Source organism: Tubulanus polymorphus, chromosome 7 (genome assembly GCF_964204645.1).
Source record: "Tubulanus polymorphus chromosome 7, tnTubPoly1.2, whole genome shotgun sequence".
NCBI lineage: Eukaryota > Metazoa > Nemertea > Palaeonemertea > Tubulaniformes > Tubulanidae > Tubulanus > Tubulanus polymorphus.
The window spans coordinates 18,977,079-19,000,891 of NC_134031.1; the positions used below are offsets into that span (position 1 = coordinate 18,977,079).

At 37.3% G+C, this 23,813-nt stretch overlaps 4 protein-coding genes and 2 pseudogenes across 7 annotated transcripts in view; all 6 read left to right on the plus strand.

Moving 5' to 3' along the window:
- The window catches only part of LOC141908395 (tRNA-dihydrouridine(16/17) synthase [NAD(P)(+)]-like), a 31,565-nt gene extending 20,091 nt beyond the window's left edge, over nt 1-11,474 (plus strand). The window contains exons 3-15 of one of the 2 annotated variants that reach the window (XM_074798436.1): nt 1,136-1,244; nt 1,767-1,930; nt 4,536-4,618; nt 7,203-7,306; nt 7,650-7,794; nt 7,889-8,077; nt 8,418-8,589; nt 8,854-8,971; nt 9,361-9,505; nt 9,862-10,006; nt 10,478-10,624; nt 11,047-11,164; nt 11,295-11,474. In XM_074798436.1, the coding sequence (XP_074654537.1) occupies nt 1,136-1,244; nt 1,767-1,930; nt 4,536-4,618; nt 7,203-7,306; nt 7,650-7,794; nt 7,889-8,077; nt 8,418-8,589; nt 8,854-8,971; nt 9,361-9,505; nt 9,862-10,006; nt 10,478-10,624; nt 11,047-11,164; nt 11,295-11,404 (1,749 nt within the window). In that variant the 3' untranslated portion in view covers nt 11,405-11,474. Of the gene's footprint in view, nt 1-1,135; nt 1,245-1,766; nt 1,931-4,535; nt 4,619-7,202; nt 7,307-7,649; nt 7,795-7,888; nt 8,078-8,417; nt 8,590-8,853; nt 8,972-9,360; nt 9,506-9,853; nt 10,007-10,477; nt 10,625-11,046; nt 11,165-11,294 lie in introns of both variants that reach the window. The other variant, XM_074798434.1, reaches the window with a different exon arrangement.
- Nucleotides 11,475-12,371: 897 nt separating this feature from the next.
- On the plus strand, nt 12,372-14,043 carry LOC141908799 (glycine N-methyltransferase-like). The gene is made up of 5 exons (XM_074799009.1): nt 12,372-12,586; nt 12,675-12,802; nt 12,881-13,152; nt 13,460-13,599; nt 13,680-14,043. Exons 1-5 carry the CDS (start codon nt 12,423-12,425, stop codon nt 13,858-13,860), a joined length of 885 nt encoding a protein of 294 aa, XP_074655110.1. The 5' UTR covers nt 12,372-12,422; the 3' UTR covers nt 13,861-14,043.
- A 756-nt stretch (nt 14,044-14,799) lies between these two features.
- LOC141909253 (sulfotransferase 1C2-like) lies at nt 14,800-16,135 on the plus strand. The gene is made up of 3 exons (XM_074799645.1): nt 14,800-14,980; nt 15,226-15,519; nt 15,594-16,135. The coding sequence occupies exons 1-3, from the start codon at nt 14,800-14,802 to the stop codon at nt 16,013-16,015; spliced, it is 897 nt and encodes a 298-aa protein (XP_074655746.1). The 3' UTR covers nt 16,016-16,135.
- A 1,075-nt stretch (nt 16,136-17,210) lies between these two features.
- Nucleotides 17,211-18,634, plus strand: LOC141909254 (sulfotransferase 1C2A pseudogene; annotated as a pseudogene).
- Nucleotides 18,635-19,300: 666 nt separating this feature from the next.
- Nucleotides 19,301-20,476, plus strand: LOC141909255 (sulfotransferase 1C2A pseudogene; annotated as a pseudogene).
- Nucleotides 20,477-21,302: 826 nt separating this feature from the next.
- LOC141908828 (sulfotransferase 1C4-like) lies at nt 21,303-23,437 on the plus strand. 3 transcript variants are annotated; one of them, XM_074799047.1, is made up of 4 exons: nt 21,303-21,333; nt 21,559-21,764; nt 22,139-22,435; nt 22,522-23,437. In XM_074799047.1, exons 2-4 carry the CDS (start codon nt 21,575-21,577, stop codon nt 22,941-22,943), a joined length of 909 nt encoding a protein of 302 aa, XP_074655148.1. In that variant the 5' UTR covers nt 21,303-21,333; nt 21,559-21,574; the 3' UTR covers nt 22,944-23,437. The 3 variants fall into 3 exon arrangements, with proteins under 3 accessions (XP_074655148.1, XP_074655147.1, XP_074655149.1); XM_074799046.1 differs by lacking the exon at nt 21,303-21,333 and having other exon boundaries at nt 21,508-21,764; XM_074799048.1 differs by lacking the exon at nt 21,303-21,333 and having other exon boundaries at nt 21,508-21,764; nt 22,262-22,435.
- Nucleotides 23,438-23,813: the final 376 nt, after the last annotated feature.

Below are 23,813 nucleotides of genomic sequence, written 5' to 3' on the forward strand. Positions count from 1 at the left end.
ATTTATTTATTGATATAAGAACACGACGTTTCGATCACACCCTAGAGATCATCGTCAGGTGTGTTATGGATTGTGGAACCGGTTTGTGGATTGTGGAACTGGGTAATGGATTGTGGAACTAGGATGTGGATTGTGGAACCAGGATGTAACACTCTGTTGTTGTTATCAGTTGTGTATAATTTGTTCCGTTCTACGATGCATTGTTTTACGATCGCTACGACGACGACGATGATTGAGTCACGTATTGTTTCGTTTGTTCGACCGCCGAGCATCGTAAGTTGTTAGCGGTGACGAGTTGAGACGCGGTTTCGTTTTCGATTGTTCGTCGTCGCCGTGGCAGCAGCGGCGGCGATGACTTGACGGAGACAAATTTGATTTAAAACGGAATGAATTTCATCGAACAATGTGTTGAGTGCTGTCACCTCTCGCAGGAATTCGCTATTGTTGAAATTTTGCGTCGGTATTTATGAGGATACCGCTGATTTGACTCACCCCCCAGTCTCTTGTACACGTCGCGTGAGTCGCGATTAATGCGTTTTGTTGAAACTAATTTGTCAAAGGAGAAAATCTCGGCGACCTGAGATTTGATACCGCGCGAGGTCTCGCCAAGTAGAATCGGCTTTTTGTTGAAAGTTGCATCCCGGATTATTTCCAACGTGTTAGAAGATTCTTAGCGAACATTTTCTATGTATACAATCAAACCTCCCTTAATGAACAACTCTCATCGATGCCTCAATAACAAATGGTCCCAAAATGTTTCTATCTAAGATACATAGATCAGTACCTCCCTTAATGAACACCTCTCTATAGTTATCATTTTGCTCGATTCCACAAGCTTTCATCACTAAACCTGGTATTTCTATGTACAATACGACTCTCCCAATGAGATTGTTAGATTTTTTTTACAAAAAAAGCTTTCAGCGATGTAATGAATCTTGTTAAATGTAGGGAATTATGAATCAAATACCGTATTAGCATCAGAATATAGAAAATTTCATTACAACAAGTTTGTTCGTTGAAATCGGGCCCAGTTTGGGGTTAGGTCTATTAAAATACGGGCTAATTAATTGTTTCAGGGTTGAATTATCTCTTGTAGCCCACTATAAAACCGCTAATGTTTTCTTTCTATCGATAGTTGTGCGCTAACGAGGCGGAGACGTTTTTAAAAGCGGCGGAACTGTTGCAGACGGATTGCGACGCCATCGACCTCAATTTAGGATGTCCACAGGCGATCGCCAAAAGAGGTACAAAACATCAGTAATATTTTGTTACTTGTTTATGTAAAGCCCACAACACACACAACGCAGATACAGGGAAACGATTGGTAGAACACTATATCCGTGTTGACGCGATGAGGAGAGAATCCCACAATGATAATAAAAAGTCCGAAAATGAAACTTCGAGATAGTAGTTTATTTCAACGTTTCGACTATATCCTAATAGTCATCTTCAGGAATAATCTATTCATCTATTCATTATTCCTGAAGATGACTATTAGGATATAGTCGAAACGTTGAAATAAACTACTATCTCGAAGTTTCATTTTCGGACTTTTTATTATCATTGTGGGATTCTCTCCTCATACAGGGAAATACAGAAACTCGCGATGAAACTCTGAAAGAGGAATAAGAAGAAAGTGTAATGGGCCACTAGAGAGTCACCAAGTATTGGGTTAGGGTTAGGGCTCCAATGGGAAATCCATAGGGTTCTAAGGGAAGGGCTTAACGTAAAAATAAGACATTTTGAATTCTATTTTTCTTATTTAGGGAATTATGGCGCGTTTTTGCAAGACGACTGGGATCGAATTACGGACATTGTGAAAACAGCGTCGGAGAATTTGAACATTCCTGTTACGTGTAAAATACGAATTCACTCCGATCTACAACGGACGATACGATACGCGCGGATGATTGAAAGCGCCGGCGCTCAGGTATAACTATCAGTCATACTCTCTGTGTTATTATTAGCGATGATTTAGAATATGAAATATGAAGTGAGAAATATCGAGGATACGCTTTTAACGATGTGGTTCAGTCAAGTTTCGAGCAATCAAACTATTGTTTACTCGTAGCCTTGCGCTCTCTCCTACCCCACTTTCTCACTCTCCCCTCTTCTTATTTGTCACTTTATGATATTATGTTGTTTCTCTTTTTCCCTCGTTTAATTTTTTTTTAAATCTTTTTTTTATTGACAATCAAGTACTTTTGAATTATTATGAATAAAATTAATTTGAATTTGTTCACTTCACTCTTCTTCCCCTCTCTGTCTCCATCTCTTTCCTCTCACCCCTCCTCTTTCCTCTCTCTCCTCTCCCTCCCTCTCTCCTTCCTCTCTCTCCTCTTTCCTCTCTCTCCTCTCCCTCCCTCTTTCCTTCCTCTCTCTCCCCTCTATCTCTCCTTTCCCTCTTTCCTCGCTCTCTCTCTTTCTCTCTCTCTCCTTCCCCTCTCTCTCTCTACCTGTCTCTAACGAATATTGCGTTTTCCGGATGGAGTTGATTTGTCTGATTGCAATCTGATTATTGCAGCCTGTTTTCCGCATGGATGGAATCGGCTGCTTTCAGATCTCAGTAGGTCTCGACAGCTATCGGAATCTAGTTAACCCGATTTCGGTGATTCACGAATCTGACGAACAACTTTACCGGGTCTAAATTTCTCCCCCGGCAGACGCAGCACTTCTCATTCTTCCATTTGGAAGAAAAAAATTTCATTTCATATCATTCCAACGTCTAATCTTTCTTTATTGTCAGTTTATTTCGAGGAACAATATTAAAACAAAGTCTATAAGTTACACGAATGAGATTCTACACATTAAAATGTAGCAAAGGAAGAGGAAAAAAGGGACCTCAAGGGATTTACGGAATTTACTTTCTCTCGTAACAGTATCTATTGATACTCGAGTCGCACCTCGTGGATCCTCACTCACCGCAGTAGCATTCTATGAATTCCTCTCTAGTAACGCGATATCGAGTGATATTTGACATTCGTTGCTTCAAACAGTTGAAAGACCGACCCGATCGTGCCACTACGGCCGTCGCTCGGGATAAAATCTCGCGCTCTCCGATACGACTGAGTCATTGTTCTCATTGGCACTGATATAAATTGATGGCCTGGCGTAGGTACGCTCGCTCACTCGCCGCAGCACCATTGTATCAATTATGGATATGCGTAAGCAGACACCGAGCATTTACGTCGATAAACGCGATTTGTTTTTCTCCCCATCGAAAACCAAAACATTGCCACACATACAACATACAATTCACAACATACAACTCACTACTTGCAATTTGCAACTTACAACATAAAATCATTTTTCACATGTTTACAGATGATATTGTCTTAATGATATATGTTTTCTGTGTCAAAGTTTTTCCTATTGCCTACTTAATGGCAGTAATATTCAATGGTTGATAATAAAAATCCCACAACAAGAATGAAGAATAAAGTCCTAAAAGCAGCTACAGTTTATTCAACATTTTGAGATCATCCTTATAGTCATTTTCAGGAATACTGAAATATTTCGGTCTTTTTTCATTCTTAGATTTTATAAATGGTACAACACGGACTCGAAGTTTTTACATCAATAGTTATGGGTTTGAAATCTGGTGGTAGCCGATCGTAACTTATATAGTTTTTTTCATTCGACATTCATCTTATTCATTCTACTCCTCCGGAAATTGAATAAAAACTCGGAGTGGAAAACGTAGATTATCCGGAGGTCTTTTTCAATAAAAATACAACAGCAGATTAGTTCTTACGGCTCTGCGTGGAAAAAATGTGGACATGCCCGCGGCAAGAGATATTTCGCAAGTAGCGGTGATAATTGTCAAGTTCTGTTGAGTGTTAACACACGGCTAAGAATCTGTAATTGTCATTTACAATGCTCTATGATTCACCACTTGACAGGGTTCTTACACCTAAGTGAAAAATGGCATGTATTGTCCGGCTTCATTAACTACAAAATGTCTTCTTCTTCTGCGATCCACCACCATGTTAATCTCGGACGCGCTTCTTTTTACGCATTGCATCGGGGACTTGTACTCCACTCGAATATCATAGAAGTGTTTTACTGCTGCTGAACTTAGGGTCCAGGGCCCAGTTCCACAGTTCTGAGTTAAGATTTGACTCCGGGTTAACTCATCAAAAATGAACTAACTTTAACTCAGGGTTAACTCTAACTCACGACTGTGGAACTGGGTCCAGTTTTGTAAATAAGTTGTGACTTATAATTGTCGATAAGATTAAAAATCCACCAGGTATATGTTTGAAAGGAATACTATTATGTTTAAAAGATTGTAAAAAACCAAACGGAAATTTAATGAATTCATTTGTCCTCTCCTGTCTATATGTATTGTAAGCAACACATTTTAGATCTTTTGATTAACTGAAATCTTAGTAGCATCAAATCAAAACTTCCAACTCAGATCTTATGAAAATTAATTCTAGCCTTTGATTTATCTATAGTGCATGTACACATCCACAGGGGTTAGCCTCTTATTTACTTATCCCTCAAAGATTTACAAAGATCCTCTCTTTCAGGTGTTGACAATTCACGGTCGAACTCGGGATCAGAAACAGCATCTCACTGGAAAGGCCGACTGGGACGTCATCAAGGCTGTGAAGTATGTATATACAAATCAACCTGAAATATGAAACAGAAACTCTTTGCTGTTTCATGACCTGCTCTGAAACATGAAACACTTTTTTTATTGTGGTGATGTCAGAGTAGTGAAGTGAAACAAGAACCTTTTGGAAGGGATTCAAATGAATAAAACTAATATTCAATTTGTCATCTAAAATACTGGATATTCCTGACAGGGTGGCCACTGACCTGGAAAACTCAGGGAATCAGAAAAACCTAGAAGAAATCAGGGAATTTGACAAAAAGATCTGGAAAAATTTGGATATGTTATTGACCACGCATCTCTTTATCAATACATCTTAAACAAAGAAATTCCTCGCGTAATTTTGTGTTATAACATGGAAAAATCAGGGAAAACTCGGGGAATTTGTAAATTGGTGCAAAGTGGCGCCACCCTGTTTTAGGATATAGCCGAAGCGTTGACTAGCTCAGGTGAACATTTCGGACTAATTGTGAGATATTATATCATCGTTACAGCACTGGTTCAGAGTGTTTCCAGTTCATGTCTCGTTGTGTGCGCGCTAACGGTTTATAGATTATCAAATTGCGTTGTTGTTGTTTTTCCGTTCGGTTAAACTCGCCAGGTCGGCGGTCACTGAAGAAAAACACCGCGCACGAATATTGCAAGTGACGTATTGTGTAATGAGGAATTCCCTCGTGAGGGAACCTTATAGGTCACTCGTACGGCAGCAATGGTGGCGGGTCTGATTTATGACTCATAGGTGTAGTACGCACAGACTATCGGTATTTCAGACGACCTGTCATCATCGCCGTGACGACGATGAGGTCGTTATTGAATCTATATCTGATTATTGCACGATTCCCTCGATTCGCGGTTGGAAATGTTTTTCAGATCGTTTTTCATTGTTCTCTAGTTAACGTATGACCTGGGGCGGGGACTCCGTTGGGATCCCGGGACGGGGGGCTTCACAGGGGGATATAACATACTACATTTCTTCTATCGAAACGAACAAATCGTTAACAGATTTTGCATTCTCTTCTTTAAACTATGAGATTTCAATTTGTGGGGATATATATTGGAACATTTCAATTTTGTGGCCATTCCTCCTGATAGTGGCATCGATCCCTCCTCTCTCCTTTTGTTCCGAAACTTCCGAAACTTCTTAAACTAGTTTTGGAGGTGTGTGATTATTCATTGAAACTTTTTTTACCCTCCTCCCTCCGTCCCGACATTTCATCAATGTCTACATCACGATAACATAGAGAGACACAGATTAGCTTCGTTCCTTTATGACTAATACTCTCTGATTGGTCGGTTGGTTGGTTGGTGATCATCATGTCTCATTCATTGTCGACAGAAAGAAGAATCGTAAATTGTTTGATTTGTGTTCGTCGAAACGCAGCATGAAAATGTTAGTCAGAAACCAATTGTAGCTTATTAAACGACCGTGTTGTTACTGTGTCTCTTTCTTCCCTTATTCGATTTCAGTTGCTGCTTTAGTTAGAGTACGAAACATTGTTTTCTTCTTTCGAAGTTAGGTTCATGTTGCGAACATCCATTACTGTAAGGTCGAAGGCCCTGAGAAACTCAACTAATCAAACTACCGTTAGTTACAGTATCACAACACATTGTCCTAAAGCGTCCGAGTCTTGGGTTCTTTGTTTACTAGTTTACTTGATTTCAGAAAAAGCATCCTGAAATCCCCTATGACATCACTGAATGGTGTTATAGAATCAAAGTGAAAAGAAAAATAGCAGCCACTTTCAGCCACACTATTCATAATGGCTTTTCAAATTAAGTTGACAACATTTGATGATATCTTTGGAAGAGATTTAAGGAGCTTCTATTTTTGATTTCAGAAAAAGCAGCCTCCTAAATTGCCTTATGACCTCACTATAAAATGATGTTATAGAATCAAAGTAAATCTCATTTAAAGAATAAAAATCTTGACTTTGTCGGCAACATTTATTGAAAAATCTTAACTAATTTTAGCCAATTAGCTTTACTAGTTGAGAGAACCACAACCGCTTGGCTTTGTTTGTTGCATTTGTGTTTTGAAAGATAGTGGAGATTTTAAGAATAATGGCCACCACTTAAACACTATTCATAATGTCGTTTCATGTTAAGTTGGCAACATTTGACGATATCTTTGTGAGATTTAAGGAGCTTCTACAACGAGCCTGCCTTGATATGATGAAAATTCTAAATCTTCCAGTATTTTTATTTGGCACCGATGCCCTTTTACCTGAGGGTGAAAGTTCAATCAATAAAGGCAGCTCTTCTCTTGTCAACCAGTTCCAATATTCTCATTCACCCATCTCTCCGCGATCTGCAGTTTCTTTTGATCTGACGGAGCCTTTATAGTTGATGAGAAATGATTCACTAACCATCAAACCGAAAGAGACGAGAGAGAGTTGTGAGTTGTGAGTGACCTGATCACTTTGTGACTATCAGGATTTCTATGAATTGCGTAATATAAACTCACGTCAACATCTTATCATTGGCTTTTGATTTTAGACGAGGAGTTGCTAAACCATTATCCAGTTACGTACTTGTCAATGTAAATGGCAAAATTATATTAAATTTCTTCTCGTATTTTCAGGCAAGCTGTCGGTATTCCTGTGATTGCGAATGGCAATATTTTAGATTTTAACGATATAGAAGATTGTTTACGGTATACGGGAGCTGATGCTGTCATGTCGGCTGGTAGGTTCTTGCTCTAAGGTTCAGTGCAGGACTTTCAGTGCATAGTTGTTTATTTCACCCTAAAACGTGAAACAGGTCGTACTCTGTAGGTTTACTGTTTCTATTAGGAATCACATGCTTTAAATGTAGTACTAAGAAGCTTCATCAGGTGAATGAGTTAAGTCGATGAAGAAACAATAGTGTTTATAGGGAGACTGTCACTGATTCGAGTACTGCCTGTTTTCACTTCCACTTTGACACCAGCTTAACAAATTTCACAGTGCCTTAGAGACCAGGAACTAACACTGTATAGGACACTAACAATGGTATTGATGATAATAGTAAAAAGTTTATTAATTTTCAGAGGCTATTCTCCACAACCCAGCTTTATTTAGTGGTAAAAACCCAAACGTCTGCGAGATGGCTGAAGAGTTTTTAAATCTGTGTTACGTCCATTCGACAGATATTGGACATGTTAGGACCCATCTGTTCTGGTTGTTTGCATACAGGTAAAAATAGCAAAAAAAGATTGTTTTTAAATAACAACATTTTTCCCGCTGAAAATACAAGAAAATTCCTCATTATCACTTGATGTTTTTTCAGTTTACCCAGTTTTCCGGATTTACAAATGCAACTGGGAATGGCGAACACGATGGATAAATTGAAGGATGTCGTTAACAAGTTAAAACAGTGTTTACTGCTAATGAAAGAGACATACTCATCTAGTGACAGTGATAGATATACCCTCGAGCCTTGGATCTGTCACTCTAGACCTCGAGTTAAGAATAAATGGTGACTATACTTTGTAGAGCAATGTCTTGAAGTTGAAGTTTATTTTCATTAGCTACAATCGAAGAACATTCATCAAAATACTTGAAACTCGGCAAATTGTTAACGTCATCTATAGTAAGATAATGATTTTTTTGGAACCAGTAACAAAGTCACGAATTATAAAGTACAAATATTGTCTCAAATCTAAAAACAGGTCTTAAGCTGTTTTATTGGCTATTAAACGAAGAAAAGCGTCTAAATCTTGAATAAGCAACTGGCCAGCAGATTGGCTTCGTGAAGTGTTATTATTGAGAAAATTAACTAATGATTTAATTGAAATTATTTTTTTTTCTATTTGTAGCGATGGAACTACAGTGAGATGTAACATTCAAGGTCGAGATGTGTCGGAAACTAAAACTGCTGTCGAACATTCAAATATCGGAGCTGATTGTGAAGAAAATGATCTGAATTTAATGCATTTATGGTCGGATTCTGACGGCGACTCAGAAGAGAGTGAAAATAATACCTTATCTGTAAGTTCAGTAATTACCTACCGATATATACCCTACTTAATTCAGTTGCGAAGAATAAGAAATTCTCTTTACGTTGGGAATAGAATGTTGACAAGGCTAGAGTTTCTAAAGCACAAAAAAGCAGAAGATTTTTATGGATTTTTTGTTCAAGATTTTCGGTTGAAAAAAGAATTCGAAGTTTTTGATAAATTCAGCAGTTCTGTCATTGAGGGTTTGACAACCTTAATTCAGTTGTGAACGAATTGAACAAACATGCATTTTCAGAAAGGGGAGAAGAAGCAATTGCGCTCGGAGCAGAAAATCGCCGGTAAGAAAATACGCAGAAAGAAACAACTGATGAACCGACGCCAGAAAATACGAGAAGAGCGTCTGCAATTACGAGGTGAAAATCATTTTCAAGAAGTGTCAGTAGTCGAGTCATTTTCGAGGAGATGATGGTAACTCAGACTTGTTCATTATTTTTGGTGTTTTCTCATCAAATAGTTTATCAATCTCGAGTCCAAATAAAATGATAACATAAAGACACTACTTTTTCACAAAAACCATTGATTTATAAGATTGTCGATGATTATATAGTAAACTGGTAAGTTAACTGATTTGTTGTTGAAGTTCAGTAATGTAAATGAAGTCCTTAGGATATTTTCTTAAATATATATAACTTTATTTGGAGGAAAATATAGAAATATAAAATTTTGCTGAGCTTTACAAATCTTAGATTTAGATATTAGACTCAATAGCTGATTATTGAAGTGTGATTTCTGGTTTGTTTAGAGGTCGGTGAAGCTGAAAGTGAACATATATCGAAATATGACAAGAGACAAATAACGAATGAACGTTTAAAAGAAGCATTGAAAACAGGATTAAGAGTTTGTATCGATCTCAGTTTAGAAGACACAATGAGCAAAAAGGTAAAGAAGCTGAAAGAATTCTTTTGTCGGTGGTTGCAATCACTGTCTCTTCTCGAATGGTCCAGGCAGCATTTTACCAATACTACTGAATGGCTTAGCATCAAAATGTGAAGTGACATCGATCGCCTTATACGGTTATCAATCTGCAATCGGCCCTCAGACAACAGACAAATTAAGCGAAATCAAATTTCTGTCGGCTTTCCGAGACCATAGTACCGTCCTTACAAAAGCTATTCGTCAAAAGCTCCCAAAGCCTCCTTGAATAATATGGGAGTAGGCAGCAGATTGATACCTGAATTAGTACCTCTGTCTAATACTGATGTAACACTAAAGATGATGGATATATTGTATTTAAGGAATGCAGTCGACTCGCTCAACAGTTGTGTAGATTGTATGGATACAATCGTCAATCAGAAAACCCACTTTCGCTTCATTTTACCGGCTTTGATAAATGTGGAATATTGTACAAAGAATGTCAGCGAAAAAATGACGGTTTCGAACAATACATCGTGAGTTTAGAAATAGATTTTTCGTTTCATGCTCTAAAATGTCAGGAATTGGTTCCACAGTTTTTACAGAGATTCGCAGTTTCTTAGGGGGGAAAATCAGGGATTTCCGTATTTATTTTTCCCTGATTGGAGAATCGGGGAATTCTGACTCGTGTCTTTGAAATCATCAGGGAAAGGTCAAAGATTTTGAATTGTTGGCCTCTTGTTGTGGTGATGAGTGGAACCTTTTGATTAGAAACAGCCCCCACTGAGGATATCAGGGAATTTTGATAAAAAATCAGGGAAGATATAAGGGAATTTGGATTTTCTGATCTGTAAGAAACCTGCAACTGAAAATGGACGGATCTTAACTCCGTAGTGTCGGGCTTAGAACTGTTGGACTGAGTGTAATGAAATGTTGTTGAATTCAGGAAAGAATTTGCCCCTGACTCCGAACTGAAATTAAAATGTTGTTTATCTTGTTTTTGTCAGGTGAATATGCACGAGGAATTGCACGGTGATATTTTCGATCCGGCGGATATCGTTTATCTTTCGCCCGATTCTGAGAATGTTTTAGAAGATCTCGATATATCGAAGGTCTATATGATTGGAGGATTGGTTGATGAGAGTGTCACGAAGGTATGAGTCTTATTTTCGAATTTATCTTAGCAGTTATATTCAATTTCAGCACACATATTTTAATTTGAAGCTCCCAAGACCCATTTTCACAGACTATGAAAGATCAAATTAGTTCATTTTCTGGCCTAATTTTCACAGGTCTTGATTGAAAACTAACTTTTGAATTGATTGAGCGAGAATTAAACAATACGTGAGCACAGTCAAGACTTAGATTTCAGACCAGTCTAAGATATCTTAGTCTATAGCCATCCTTATAACTTCAAACTAGTCTTACGATTCAAGATCATTGGACTTTACACACGACTACACAACTGGTATCTAACTTAATTTTAGTCAGATTCAACTCAGAACTGAACAGACCTGGTCACCGTTGTTTTGTACATATCCTCACATTTTCTTTTCCTTGTATTTCTTTTTTTCAGAACATAACACAAAGTCGAGCGAATTCTAGTCATATTCAAACAGCCCGGTTACCTATAGATGAATACATGGTGAAAGCTGATGTGGGAACTTACAGTCAAATTCTAGCTCCAAATCAAGGTATTGTATGCAATGTTTTATGCTCGAAACAAAGTTGAAAATATACCATTTAGAACGAAGTACTTTTATATTGCCTCATTGAATAGATATTCTTTCACCGTGTCAATTTATGCGTTTTTCACTTTTGCAGTCTTTCAAATTCTTTTGACGTACTACGCGACGCGAAGTTGGCCGAAAGCATTTCAAACCGGTATTCCAGCGAGAAAAGGTTTCATTGTCGACGAAGCCTACAAATTATGACACGATGACAATTTGTAATTATAAGGTTTAAAAAGATTGGGAGAAAATGAAATGAATAAATCGATATTTTTATGCTAATTTTATCCGTCTAATCTTCGGTTGGCTCTGTTCCAGTAATCGTTAAACTAGACGTAAAACGTTGCTGTTTTCTTTGAGGTATTTTTGTCACCCTATTATGTAAGAAACATGTTGATTGATTCATACGTGTCTAAGTCTGTTGAAATACCCGAAGCTTGCCTGGGCCCCGTGTTGCGTATCTACCCTATGATGTATTTAATCGGATTTGAAAACGACCTAGAAACAATGTATCAACACTAGATCGTAATGGAATGATATCAATTGAAGCGGGTTGAACGCGGGTAGTGCAGGAGTGAAAGAATTCGATTCAAGCCTCAAACTATGAAATCACCCCCAATTGATTGACAAGAAGCGAAGGAAGTCATGTACACGCCTTGCGCTATTTTCACAGTAATACACCCCAAGATGAGGGACACAGTGTGAGCCTAGGGCACATCATGGGCACAAGAATAGTTACAATAATAGTAAAACTAATAATAAAAGAATAAGTAAATGATAATAACAATAATAATTTTAATTTTTGATAAATCAATTTACCCGGTACTTTTCAATCTTTCAAATTCATCGCGTACACAAGCCATTTGATCGAGTCTAAAGCCGTTTATAGTCTTAGGAGAATGAGACCCCCAGACAGTATGCGAATAGATGTTAACCACTGACCAAGCCGACTGGTTAGCACGCTTGCGTTCTACGTACGAGACTCAGACATTGCGTCACGTGTCAAACACGTGAACAGTTGCAGGACTGGTTTATGGTTGACAACTTTTGAAATCCTTTAACAACCGTTGACTCGTTTCAGGCATGTCTGGATGGTTTTTTTTTAATCGTAAGTGCTTTAATAGATTCGCCTTAACAAACGCGAAGTCTTTCATTCTCAATTCGACAACGACAGTAACCGGACGCATTCCTCATAAACCCTTCCTCCTCTAGACCTCTGATCATGTCTGCCAACTCAGTACCCATGGACCAGTATGATGACGGTATTGCTGCTGAATTATACGATGCCTATGTCGGCTGCCGTCCGGACGCCTATAACCAGTGGATTTGTAAAAATCTCAAAGAACATAACTGCGAAACTGTTTTGGACGCCGCTTGCGGAACAGGGTAAGGAAAGCGTGTATCACGCGGAAAAGGATGAGACGCGAAACAAAAACACATAATTTCTTTCAATTTTCTATCCATACTCGTTTAGGATCGATTCGGTGATGTTGATTAATCAGGGTTTTCAAGTGACCAGCACCGATTACAGCGATCAAATGTTGAAATACGCGTTCAAAAGAAGATGGACGAACAGAAAAGACGAACGTTTCGAAAACTGGGGTAAGACCGTAGCGCGAGGAGTCGCATGGAGAGATTTCAACCCGGGATAACGCAACCTCGATTTCCATCTATTTCTAGTGATAGAACAGGCGAATTGGTTAACACTGGCTGACGATCTCGAGAACGCCGGAGTTGCCGCGGTTCGTACCGGGTTCGACGCCGTTATCTGTTTGGGAAATTCGTTCGCGCATTTGCCAGATACCGACGGCGATCAGCGAAGTCATAAGCGGGCGATGGCGAACCTGGCATCGATGGTCAAACCGGGTGGAATTCTGCTGATAGACCATCGAAACTACGACGGGATTCTTAAAACTGGAGTCGCTCCTCAAGGACGAACACCTCATATAAACGTATGTACAGTCAACCCTAGATATACCAACATGTATTCTAAAAACCAATCATTGGACCTGACATTTCGGATTCTCATTGATATTATATTAAGTTGGGATTGTCTATTCACCACATCCAATAGTAATCATATATACATGTACTATAGATCATATGAAGTCTTGACTGAACAGATTTTAGATATTCATCATCATTGGCTCCTTCAGTCTTTCGACCATGGATAAACAGCGCCGCAGAGAGTTCAGTTTAAATCCTAGCGTCTTAGATATTGCTGTTTGATATAAGGTAGTGTTTTTCTTTTCTATGCAGAGCCAATTCGTACGCGATATCAAGTGTTTCAATTTGTTCGTCGACGGTAAACCGGCTTCGGTGACGCTCGAGTATGTTTTCGACATGGAAAAATTACTGAAAGCGAGAAATGGATTCAGTAAAAGCGACCTCAAAAAATGGTAAATAGAATATTAAATTTTTTCTATTCACCTAGTCAGACTGTTATATATATATATATGCTAACTATCTCGTTTTTCAGCAACCCTAAATTTCGTTTGACCTACTACCCTCATGAGCGCGAGACATTCACGGCTATGTTAGAAGAAGCATTTGGACCCGACTGTAAATACGAGGTTTTCGCCGATTTTTCTAAATTAGGCGAACTGGAGTCACCCGCCTACTATCATTACCTAATTCAAAAACCTGCATTAAATCAATAGGTAAACTATAATCTATAATGATGATTTTAGTGTGTGGTAATTGAACACGTCCCACAATTCGTATTTTATATGATAGAATTTCCAACCATATTTGAATTGAATACACTCACAATCCTCTTTGCGTATTTTTGGTAATCGATGTTGTGCAGAAACTCGTTCTAAAATGTATATTTACGTTTTAAAAATTCATGATATTAAGAAATTATTATATAAACTGAATTGTAAGATTATCATTATAAATTATAATATAAACATTAATAAATGAATGATTGATTAATGTTATACACCGATCTTGTTCATTTTGTCGGACTTTTTTCGACGGTTTTAAAGGAGGACGATGGTTCAACGCGCTGCGGAGAATTCTGCCAACCAATTCATCATAGATCTGCGCATTGATCCCTCCCACACCCGACGGCTAAAAGTAGCCCAATCTGCTATAGATCACTTTCACTAACCTGGGTAATGCGAGATTTCAATACGATTCATGCACGATGAACGAAAAGATCAACAACAAACAACAACAAAATAAACGATCCCTCTACCAGCCAACCTAGTAGAATCAAGTGACAGAACATATATACTTAAGTTATCATCCAGCCTTTTACTTGGTAGCCTCACAGATACGATACGAAAAACCAGTCTTGAAAATCATACATATCAATTAAAAAGCTTGCGAACAATGAATTTTGACAAATTTATTTTGTTTTTTATCGATACGGCAACCTTTCTATCGTCTGTCAAAGTATCTCTTTGTAATTATTAAAAGAAACTCGGCCGGTGTCGAAATGTCACGACACTTCAAACTAAAAAAGTAGGTCAATAAAACTAAACCTTTGAAATATATGTTAATAGTGTCGACTATAAGAGTGATTATATCATACATTTCAAACATTTGAATATTGTATTGTTCTCCATTGGATCAGTTTTATTTGATAAACTATGTCGACTAACTGTAATACTGCAGAGCAGCACCCGACTCTGCATCAGATCCCTGGCCAATACGAGATCGTCGAACACGGATTTATCGGAGGAGCTTTATTGCCCAAAGAAATGCTTGAGAAACTTCGCAATTTCGAAGTCTTCGAAGACGATTGTTTTGTGGCCACCTATCCGAAAACTGGTGAGTTTCGAATTTAAACTGCATCAGCATTTCAACGTGAAATGGTTTACATATTTGAAATTTAACATGAAGTTTACCATATACAAGGATTTCCCATAAGAGGCAAAATCTAGTTCCCCAGTTGTGTCTTTTATCTGGATAACGACTCGGGACTTAAGTTCACTTGATTTCTAGATATCCTTATTGTTACGTGATGTATAGATAAGAATTACCGCAGCTATCTTACAAATCACGTTTCTTTACAGGGGCCAATTTGACAAAAGAAACGGTGTTTTTGATTAACCAAAACGGAAGCGATGAAGTTGCCAGACGAAAAACAATCCAAGATAGATGTCCTTTCATCGACCACAGGGGGTTTTCACTGGTCGAGAAGTTGCCTCGTCCACGAGTTTTACACAGTCATATGCCATTTGATATGTTCCTGATACAAGCAATAGAAAGGAACGCCAAAATTATCTACGTCTTGAGAAATCCTAAAGATACTTTAGTTTCGTTTTATCACTTCTACAAGTCGTGTAGTGTTTTTGGTAATTTTCCAGGTACACCCACCATGCTAATTTTATAGTTGAATCAGTCTAAACATTGCATCAACCTGAATTCTATTCATTTTCAGGTTCATGGGATGATTTCTTCCAACTTTTCTTGCATAAGAAATTGTTCTGCGGAGATTTCTACGACCACGTTTTGAGTTGGTGGAACCAGCGACATCGCGATAACATTCTATTCCTGAAATATGAAGATATGGTCACCGACCCGAAATCAAACATTCTGAAAATCTGCGCCTTCCTCGGTAAAACTCTGTCTGACGATAAAATCGATAATATCATCAAACAGACGAGTTTTGAAAGTATGAGAGACAATCCGATGACTGATTACAGCCAATTAAAAGAACAGGATAACAAAATATGTCCGTTTATGCGCAAAGGAAAAATTGGAGACTGGAAAAACTTTTTTACAGACGAGCAATGTAAAATCATTGATAAAATTCACGAGAATCGTTTGGCTGAAACTGGTCTCAGTTTTCAATTCGAATGATTTACGTAAACGCGCAAGGATGAAATTTCACAGTTTAAAACTAGAATAAAACTAGCTCGCTATGATAATTATAATGATGAGAATTCATGATTATCAACTTGTCTGAGGTAAACTGATTGATTGTCCACTAATAATGCGTAGCTGAGCTGTGAATTCAGTATTTTTCTGTGTATTCTTGAGTCCTGCTTTCTTGCTATATATAAGTTAACTAATAATTTCATTCTCTGTCGTTCCAGTGCATATCTCGATATATACTATACATAGAAGATGAATCAAATCTAAGAAAAAACATTTTATTCGCGTATTTTCAAAACTTACACTACCGGCAATAAAATTGAATATATTATGAATATCTATGAATGAATGATAAAAAATCGTATTATTTCGATTTCGTCGGACTTTTTTGACAGTTTTATTTATACGGGAATTACAGCGTTTCGTGTACAAAAAAATTCCCCGAGACAGGGAGCTCTTTTCTATTGTGTAGTTCATCCCCGATTATGTTTAAGGTCAAGGCTATCGTATTACCGCGGACGCGCACCGATGACTGAGCGGAGACTTTAAGAAAAAAAACAATTCATCAAACATAACTTTCAGTAAAATACAAGAACGAACAATGAAAGTAGGGCAGGCAACGGCGGAATAGTCATTATATGTCTGGATTTCAGTGGTCCAAGATTTTTAAAATAAATTTTGAAAACTTTTAAAATAATGTTACGTGAAATTGACTGTTGAAACTTGAATAGAACCTTCATTGCACGTATAAATACATTCGTAAACAAAGCCGGTTCCTGAAAAACAAGTTTTTAGCAATTGTATCCATAAATCATCACGGTGAATAGAATATCGGAATCCAGCAAAGATTGCGAACAACAAATTTCACCAATACCTGATTCTGTTTCTTCATCGATACGGCAACCATTCTATCGTCTGTCAAAGTATCTCTTAGTAAATGAACAGAAATAAATTCGAGAGGTCTATACGTCATATCATAGAACTAAAATCAAATCAATTGCGGAGACTAAAACGTCACTTAATACTATTAAAATTTCAATATAGCAATTATAACATGTCTGTTCATATTGTCGATGACCTACATACATAAACTTTACGAGCTAACATCATTTGATTTAACATACATTGAAATTCATATTTTTTTCTCCATTAATTCGCTTCATTTGATCGACCTGGTGCAATGTCGACTGACTGTACTTATACTGCAGATGGAAAGCAATCCTCGACTCTACATCAGATTCCTGGCCACTACGAGATCGTCGAACACGGATTTGTCGGAGGATATATAACGCCTCCGGATATTCTCGGAAAAATTCGCAATTGCGAAGTTTTCGAAGACGATTGTTTTGTGTCCAGCTATCCGAAAACTGGTGAGTTTCATATACACATTTCAGTAGTATTCTAATGTAAAAAGGCTTATTGAAAATTGAGAATGAAGAAAAAACCATAAGCAAGCATCTCTTATGAAAGGTAAAAGTTCCACACTTGTGTTTTAAACCTGGAACGTAACAATTCAGAACTACATTCGAAAGTTTACTTAATTTCTAGATATCTTAATATTACAAAGTCAAACGAAAGACTACCGTAACTAACTAGCAAATCTGGTGATGTTTCACAGGGACCACTCTCTCAAAAAAGAAACGGTGTTTTTGATTTATGAAAACGGAAATGATGAAGTTGCCAGACAAAAACCAATGCACGAAAGATGTCCCTTCATCGACACACCCGAGTGGTTTCCATTGGCCGGGAAGTTACCTAGACCACGCGTTATGAGCTGTCATATGCTGTTTGACATGTTCCCGATTCAAGCAATTGAGGGAAAGGCTAAGATCATCTACGTCATGCGAAATCCTTAAGATACTTTAGTTTCGTATTATCACTTCTACAAGTCGTGTAATACTCTTGGTAATTTTCCAGGTACCTAATACTCCCACCATGTTGATAATTGCATAGCAGAATGTGGTCTAAATGCTGTATCAAACTAACTTCCTTTTATGTTTAGGTTCATGGGATGATTTCTTCCAACTTTTCTTGCATAAGAAAATATTCCTCGGAAATTTCTACGACCACGTTTTGAGTTGGTGGAACCAGCGACATCGCGATAACATTCTATTCCTGAAATATGAAGATATGGTAACCGACCCGAAATCAAACATTCTCAAAATCTGCGCCTTCCTCGGTAAAACTCTGTCTGACGATAAAATCGATAATATCGTAAAACAGACGAGTTTTGAAATTATGAGTGACAATCCGATGACTAATTTTAGCCAATCACCGTACCAGGATAATAAAATATTCCCTTTTATTCGTAAAGGCAAAATTGGGGATTGGAAAAACTTTTTTACAGACGAGCAGTGTAAAATCATTGATATATTCATGAGGATCGTTTGGCTGGAACTGGTCTCAGTTTTCAATTCGAATAATCTACGTTAACGCACAATTGTGGAAAACACTCTTCAACATAACTAGCTCACTTATAAAAATGATTATACTTATGATTTCATTGTCTATAGCGACTGATGTATCCCATTCAATAAATCACACACAAACGAAAGATACCAAATATGATAAAACATTTATACGTGAATATTTAATGTGAATACAATTGCAGCAAAATAAAGTTATCTAATAGTAAACAAAATCCGTTTTGAAAGAATAGATACTCTTTAATAAGATCAGCCAATATCATAGCGATTTCTTATATAGAAATAAATAACTATCTAATATCGGACAAATATCTGATTATTCTATGAATTAGGAACCGGCGGAACAGTGTCGAGTTTGAGGACAAAAAATGATCAGTTGCAGTTAAATCTCATCGTAGATCAACATCTTAATCATGTTTAAGCTGAGAATGAAAAGATGATACATTCCAAATTATGAATTTCTGACGATGCTCTGTCAGTTGAAGTCACGTCCGAATAAATATCCAGCCAGGCACAGATGAATAAAACATGATGTATCTATAACATTGATGCGTGACAATTGAATTAATGGTTCATGAATTATCTGATATTGTAGAATTCATTTCAATCCCTTTTTAATGGCGAGCTTTAAATAATGCTCAATTATGCGATCGCATTAGATTTAGATTTGCAATTTTCAACCGACCTCTGATATAGTTTCAACTAATTTGTTCGCCTGAATAATATAACATCCATGCTTTGCCAGATATTTAGTTTTACATAAAATATGGTTATCGTTATTACGGCCGTATTAGGTACATATTAATTTTATTTTCTCCATTTGTTCAGCTTTTTATATGTCACCATGTCGACCAGTTGTGCTGATACTGCGGATAATAAACAGTTCTCGACTCTGTGGAAGATTCCTGGCCAATTCGAGATTGTCGAACACGGATTTATCGGAGATTGTTCTACGTCTCCAGACCATCTCAACAAAGTTCGCAATTTGGAAATTTTCCGAGATGATTGTTTTGTGGTCAGCTATCCTAGAACTGGTGAGTTTCAAATTCTTTCTTGCCATGGGAGCTGCCGTGCAGTACCTTTTGCCACCGCTAAATTAACAAATTCTGGTGATGTGTTGCAGGGACCACTTTGACACAAGAAACGGCGTTTTTGATTAATTACAACGTAAATGATGAAGTTGCCAGACAAAAACCAATTCAAGAGAGATCCCCATACATCGATACGATTAAATGTTTTCCATTAGCCGAAAAGATGCCTAGACCACGATTAATGAAAAGCCATCTGCCGTTTGACATGTTCCCGATTCAGGCAATTGAGGGAAAGGCTAAGATCATCTACGTCATGCGAAATCCTAAAGATACTTTAGTTTCGTATTATCACTTTTACAAGTCGTGTAAAAGTCTTGGTAATTTTCCAGGTACGTAGTATATACCAGCCATGTTGATAATATCATAGTTCAATTGGTCTAAACATTGTATCGACCTGAATTCTATTGATTTTCAGGTTCATGGGATGATTTCTTCCAACTTTTCTTGCATAAGAAATTGTTCTGCGGAGATTTCTACGACCACGTTTTGAGTTGGTGGAACCAGCGACATCGCGATAACATTCTATTCCTGAAATATGAAGATATTGTCACCGACCCGAAATCAAACATTCTCAAAATCTGCGCCTTCCTCGGTAAAACTCTGTCTGACGATAAAATCGATAATATCGTAAAACAGACGAGTTTTGAAATTATGAGAGACAATCCGATGACTGATTACAGCCAGTTAAAAGAACAGGATAACAAAATATGTCCGTTTATGCGCAAAGGAAAAATTGGAGACTGGAAAAACTTTTTTACAGACGAGCAATGTGAAATCATTGATAATATTCACGAGGATCGTTTGGCTGGAACTGGCCTCAGTCTACAATTCGAATAATTAACTTGAAAACGTTGGTGAAATCTTACACTCTCTCAAACACTGTTCAACACAACTAGCCCCAATAAGCTTTTATTTTCTATAGTGCGCTTCATGGGTTTCAGCACGATTTACATATCATCTCATTATATTGCACAATTGAATAAAACAAAATTTGACAAAACATTGTGGTTTTGGAGAAACAAAATTGATTTCGTGTTGACAAACATCGATCTCAAATCATTCAAGCACTCATGCTTTTATTCTGAACGAAGTCATTCATCTCGTTGAAGCTGAGATGGAAAACGACAATATGCAATAGATCGTGAATTTCTGACTTAGCTCCGTCAGTTGGAAAACAAAACCCTGGTTCAAAACAGTATGGTCTATACGCTATGTCCAGTCAGGTAAGGTCCACCGAAATAAATGATAATGTTTAATACCTACAATGTTGATGATATACAAGCATTCATTTACAACTATATTTGATTACCAAATCCATGAATCATTGGATTATCTGAACTTAGTTTCATAGGTAATGAATCGAGATATCGTACTTTCCGAACGGATTTTTCTGATTCTATTGACCCATTCAGGATTGAGTTTTATTTTACTGAAACAACTGAGTTGACGAATAGATTGTTCGATTTATAGTATATGATAAATGACATAACTCCATTCGTAGCCAATACTTTGTCTGCTCGGGATTGGTCGTCGTGTAAAGTAGCACCGATAGAACGAAAATACATTCTTAGCAGAGACCCGGATGACAGAATTACTGAAACTGCCAATACCAGGCAAACACTAACATCAGCAGCAATATAATCAATAAACCACCATACAGATAGATGGATCGGGAGCTTGGGTATTATGCCTTCAGTTCCACTGGTCAAAGATTCAACTCACTCAGCGCTTATCGTTTACAGACATACACCAGTCTATATACTCAATACTGTTTTCACAATTGAAGGTATTTGTAATTTTCTACCCCTATACGTTAGTTATGTCAGCCACTATGTATTCATCGGATTAACTATGATATTTAACTATGCATTTGTGACGTATATGCTGTTGCACTTTCGTGACCCATTATAGCATAATGAAATACGTAGCGTTAAGATATGATAACCTCGATATAAACACCGACTTTGCATGACACATTATGTTCATTTGATTTTCTCCGTTTGTTCTTCAGCTTTTTAACTGTCGCCATGTCGACTAACTGCACTGGTACTGCAGATGATGAGCAGTTCTCGACTCTGCATCAGATTCCTGACCAATTCGAGATCGTCGAACACGGATTTATCGGAGGGTATTTTACGCCTCCAGAAATTCTCGACAAAGTTCGCAATTACGAAGTCTTCGAAGACGATTGTTTTGTAGCCAGCTATCCGAAAACTGGTAAGTCTCAGAAATCCTCGCTTGTCAGGTTAGTGGTTCCAGTACGATGAGGAGAGAATCCCACAATGATAATAAAAAGTCCGAAAATGAAACTTCGAGATAGTAGTTTATTTCAACGCTTCGACTATATCCTAATAGTCATCTTCAGGAATAATGTTACCATTATTACCATTATTCCTGAAGATGACTATTAGGATATAGTCGAAACGTTGAAATAAACTACTATCTCGAAGTTTCATTTTCGGACTTTTTATTATCATTGTGGGATTCTCTCCTCATCGCGTCAACGATATTGTGTTCTACCTATCGTGATGGTTCCAGTACCTTGTCGGTCTGCTGTCGAGTGTGATGCCGTTAAGCGTGATTTTTAACAGGGACCACTTTGACACAAGAAACGGTGTACTTGATCTATCACAACGGAAATGATGAAGTTGCCAGACAAAAACCAATACACGAGAGATTTCCTTACATCGATACTAATGAACTTTTTCCATTAGCCGAAAAGATGCCTAGACCACGTTTAATGAAAAGTCATCTGCCGTTTGACATGTTCCCGATTCAGGCAATGGGAGAGAAGGCTAAGATTATCTACGTCATGCGAAATCCTAAAGATACTTTAGTTTCGTATTATCACTTTTACAAGTCGTGTAAAAGTTTTGGTAATTTTCCAGGTACGTAGTATATACCAGCCATGTTGATAAAATCATAGTTCAATTGGTCTAAACATTGTATCGACCTAAATTCTATTCATTTTCAGGTTCATGGGATGATTTCTTCCAACTTTTCTTGCATAAGAAATTGTTCTGCGGAGATTTCTACGACCACGTTTTGAGTTGGTGGAACCAGCGACATCGCGATAACATTCTATTCCTGAAATATGAAGATATGGTCACCGACCCGAAATCAAACATTCTCAAAATCTGCGCCTTCCTCGGTAAAACTCTGTCTGACGATGAAATCGATAATATCGTAAAACAGACGAGTTTTGAAATTATGAGAGACAATCCGACGACTAATTTTAGCCAAACGCATTATCAGGATAATAAAATATGTCCTTTTATTCGTAAAGGAAAAATTGGAGACTGGAAAAACTTTTTTACAGACGAGCAATGTAGAATCATTGATAAAATTCATGAGGATCGTTTGGCTGAAACTGGCCTCAGTTTTCAATTCGAATAATGCTTAAACAGTGTTTATAACATATTCACTCTATTGTAAGTCTTTTCGTTCAACGCCCGCTGTAATTGATGCGTGTTGAGATGAATAAACAGGTACATCTTTATTCGATGATTGTTTCAATGAAGAAAAAAAACCGTATTATTTGCATGCCACAGTAGAAATAGTGCGCTGCACGAAATTTTTACTTTACTTTACTTTACTTAAACTTTTATTCCAACTCAAAGCACGTACATTGAGGATAGATTATAATTCATATAACAGATAAAATTCCTTCTACAAAAATTCATGAATGGAATACACGCTCGTAGAATACATTGATATACAGATGGCGTCCGAAAAAAATCAAATTAAGAATATACCAAAAACTCTAAAGCAATGAACTTGACGAATAGATAACATTCACACGGAACGTACGTAGATTCTATTGAAGGTGGGAAAACAAGGTCGAATATAATAAATTATGTCTGCACATAGATGACACTTGTAGTCTTGATGAATATTGGGGGACCTGAAAGTGTCTAAACAAAGTCTGTACAACAGATCCATTGGGTTGAATCGTTGGATTTTCAAACTTCATTCAATTCTAACTTTCTGGTTCGGCATTATCTTATTCAGTTATATTTATATAATGCATTTTACACAATAACCATTTCACAAATCAGAGAACATTGCACTCGAATTGATTTTCACTTTGCGATGGAAAATAAATTCACCAAGTTAATATCATCTCCAATGAATGATGAATAGCTGATGCGGCCTTTAATGAGACTTTATTTAATCATACATATCTGACTGCACGGATTTCAATCACGTTGTTTTACCAAATTGTTCATTGAACTTCCCAGATATCTAAAGGTAAAGGCAGACAAA

Bases quoted from the DNA above. Each gene is read 5' to 3' on its own strand.
- LOC141909253 (XM_074799645.1), top strand. From the start codon at position 14,800: ATGTCGACTAACTGTAATACTGCAGAGCAGCACCCGACTCTGCATCAG. The intron at 14,981-15,225 runs GTGAGTTTCGAA...GTTTCTTTACAG, and splicing joins GGCCACCTATCCGAAAACTG to GGGCCAATTTGACAAAAGAA. The intron at 15,520-15,593 runs GTACACCCACCA...ATTCATTTTCAG, and splicing joins TGTTTTTGGTAATTTTCCAG to GTTCATGGGATGATTTCTTC.
- LOC141908799 (XM_074799009.1), top strand. From the start codon at position 12,423: ATGTCTGCCAACTCAGTACCCATGGACCAGTATGATGACGGTATTGCT. The intron at 12,803-12,880 runs GTAAGACCGTAG...ATCTATTTCTAG, and splicing joins CGAACGTTTCGAAAACTGGG to TGATAGAACAGGCGAATTGG. The intron at 13,153-13,459 runs GTATGTACAGTC...TTTTCTATGCAG, and splicing joins GACGAACACCTCATATAAAC to AGCCAATTCGTACGCGATAT.
- LOC141908828 (XM_074799047.1), top strand. From the start codon at position 21,575: ATGTCGACTAACTGCACTGGTACTGCAGATGATGAGCAGTTCTCGACT. The intron at 21,765-22,138 runs GTAAGTCTCAGA...GATTTTTAACAG, and splicing joins AGCCAGCTATCCGAAAACTG to GGACCACTTTGACACAAGAA. The intron at 22,436-22,521 runs GTACGTAGTATA...ATTCATTTTCAG, and splicing joins AAGTTTTGGTAATTTTCCAG to GTTCATGGGATGATTTCTTC.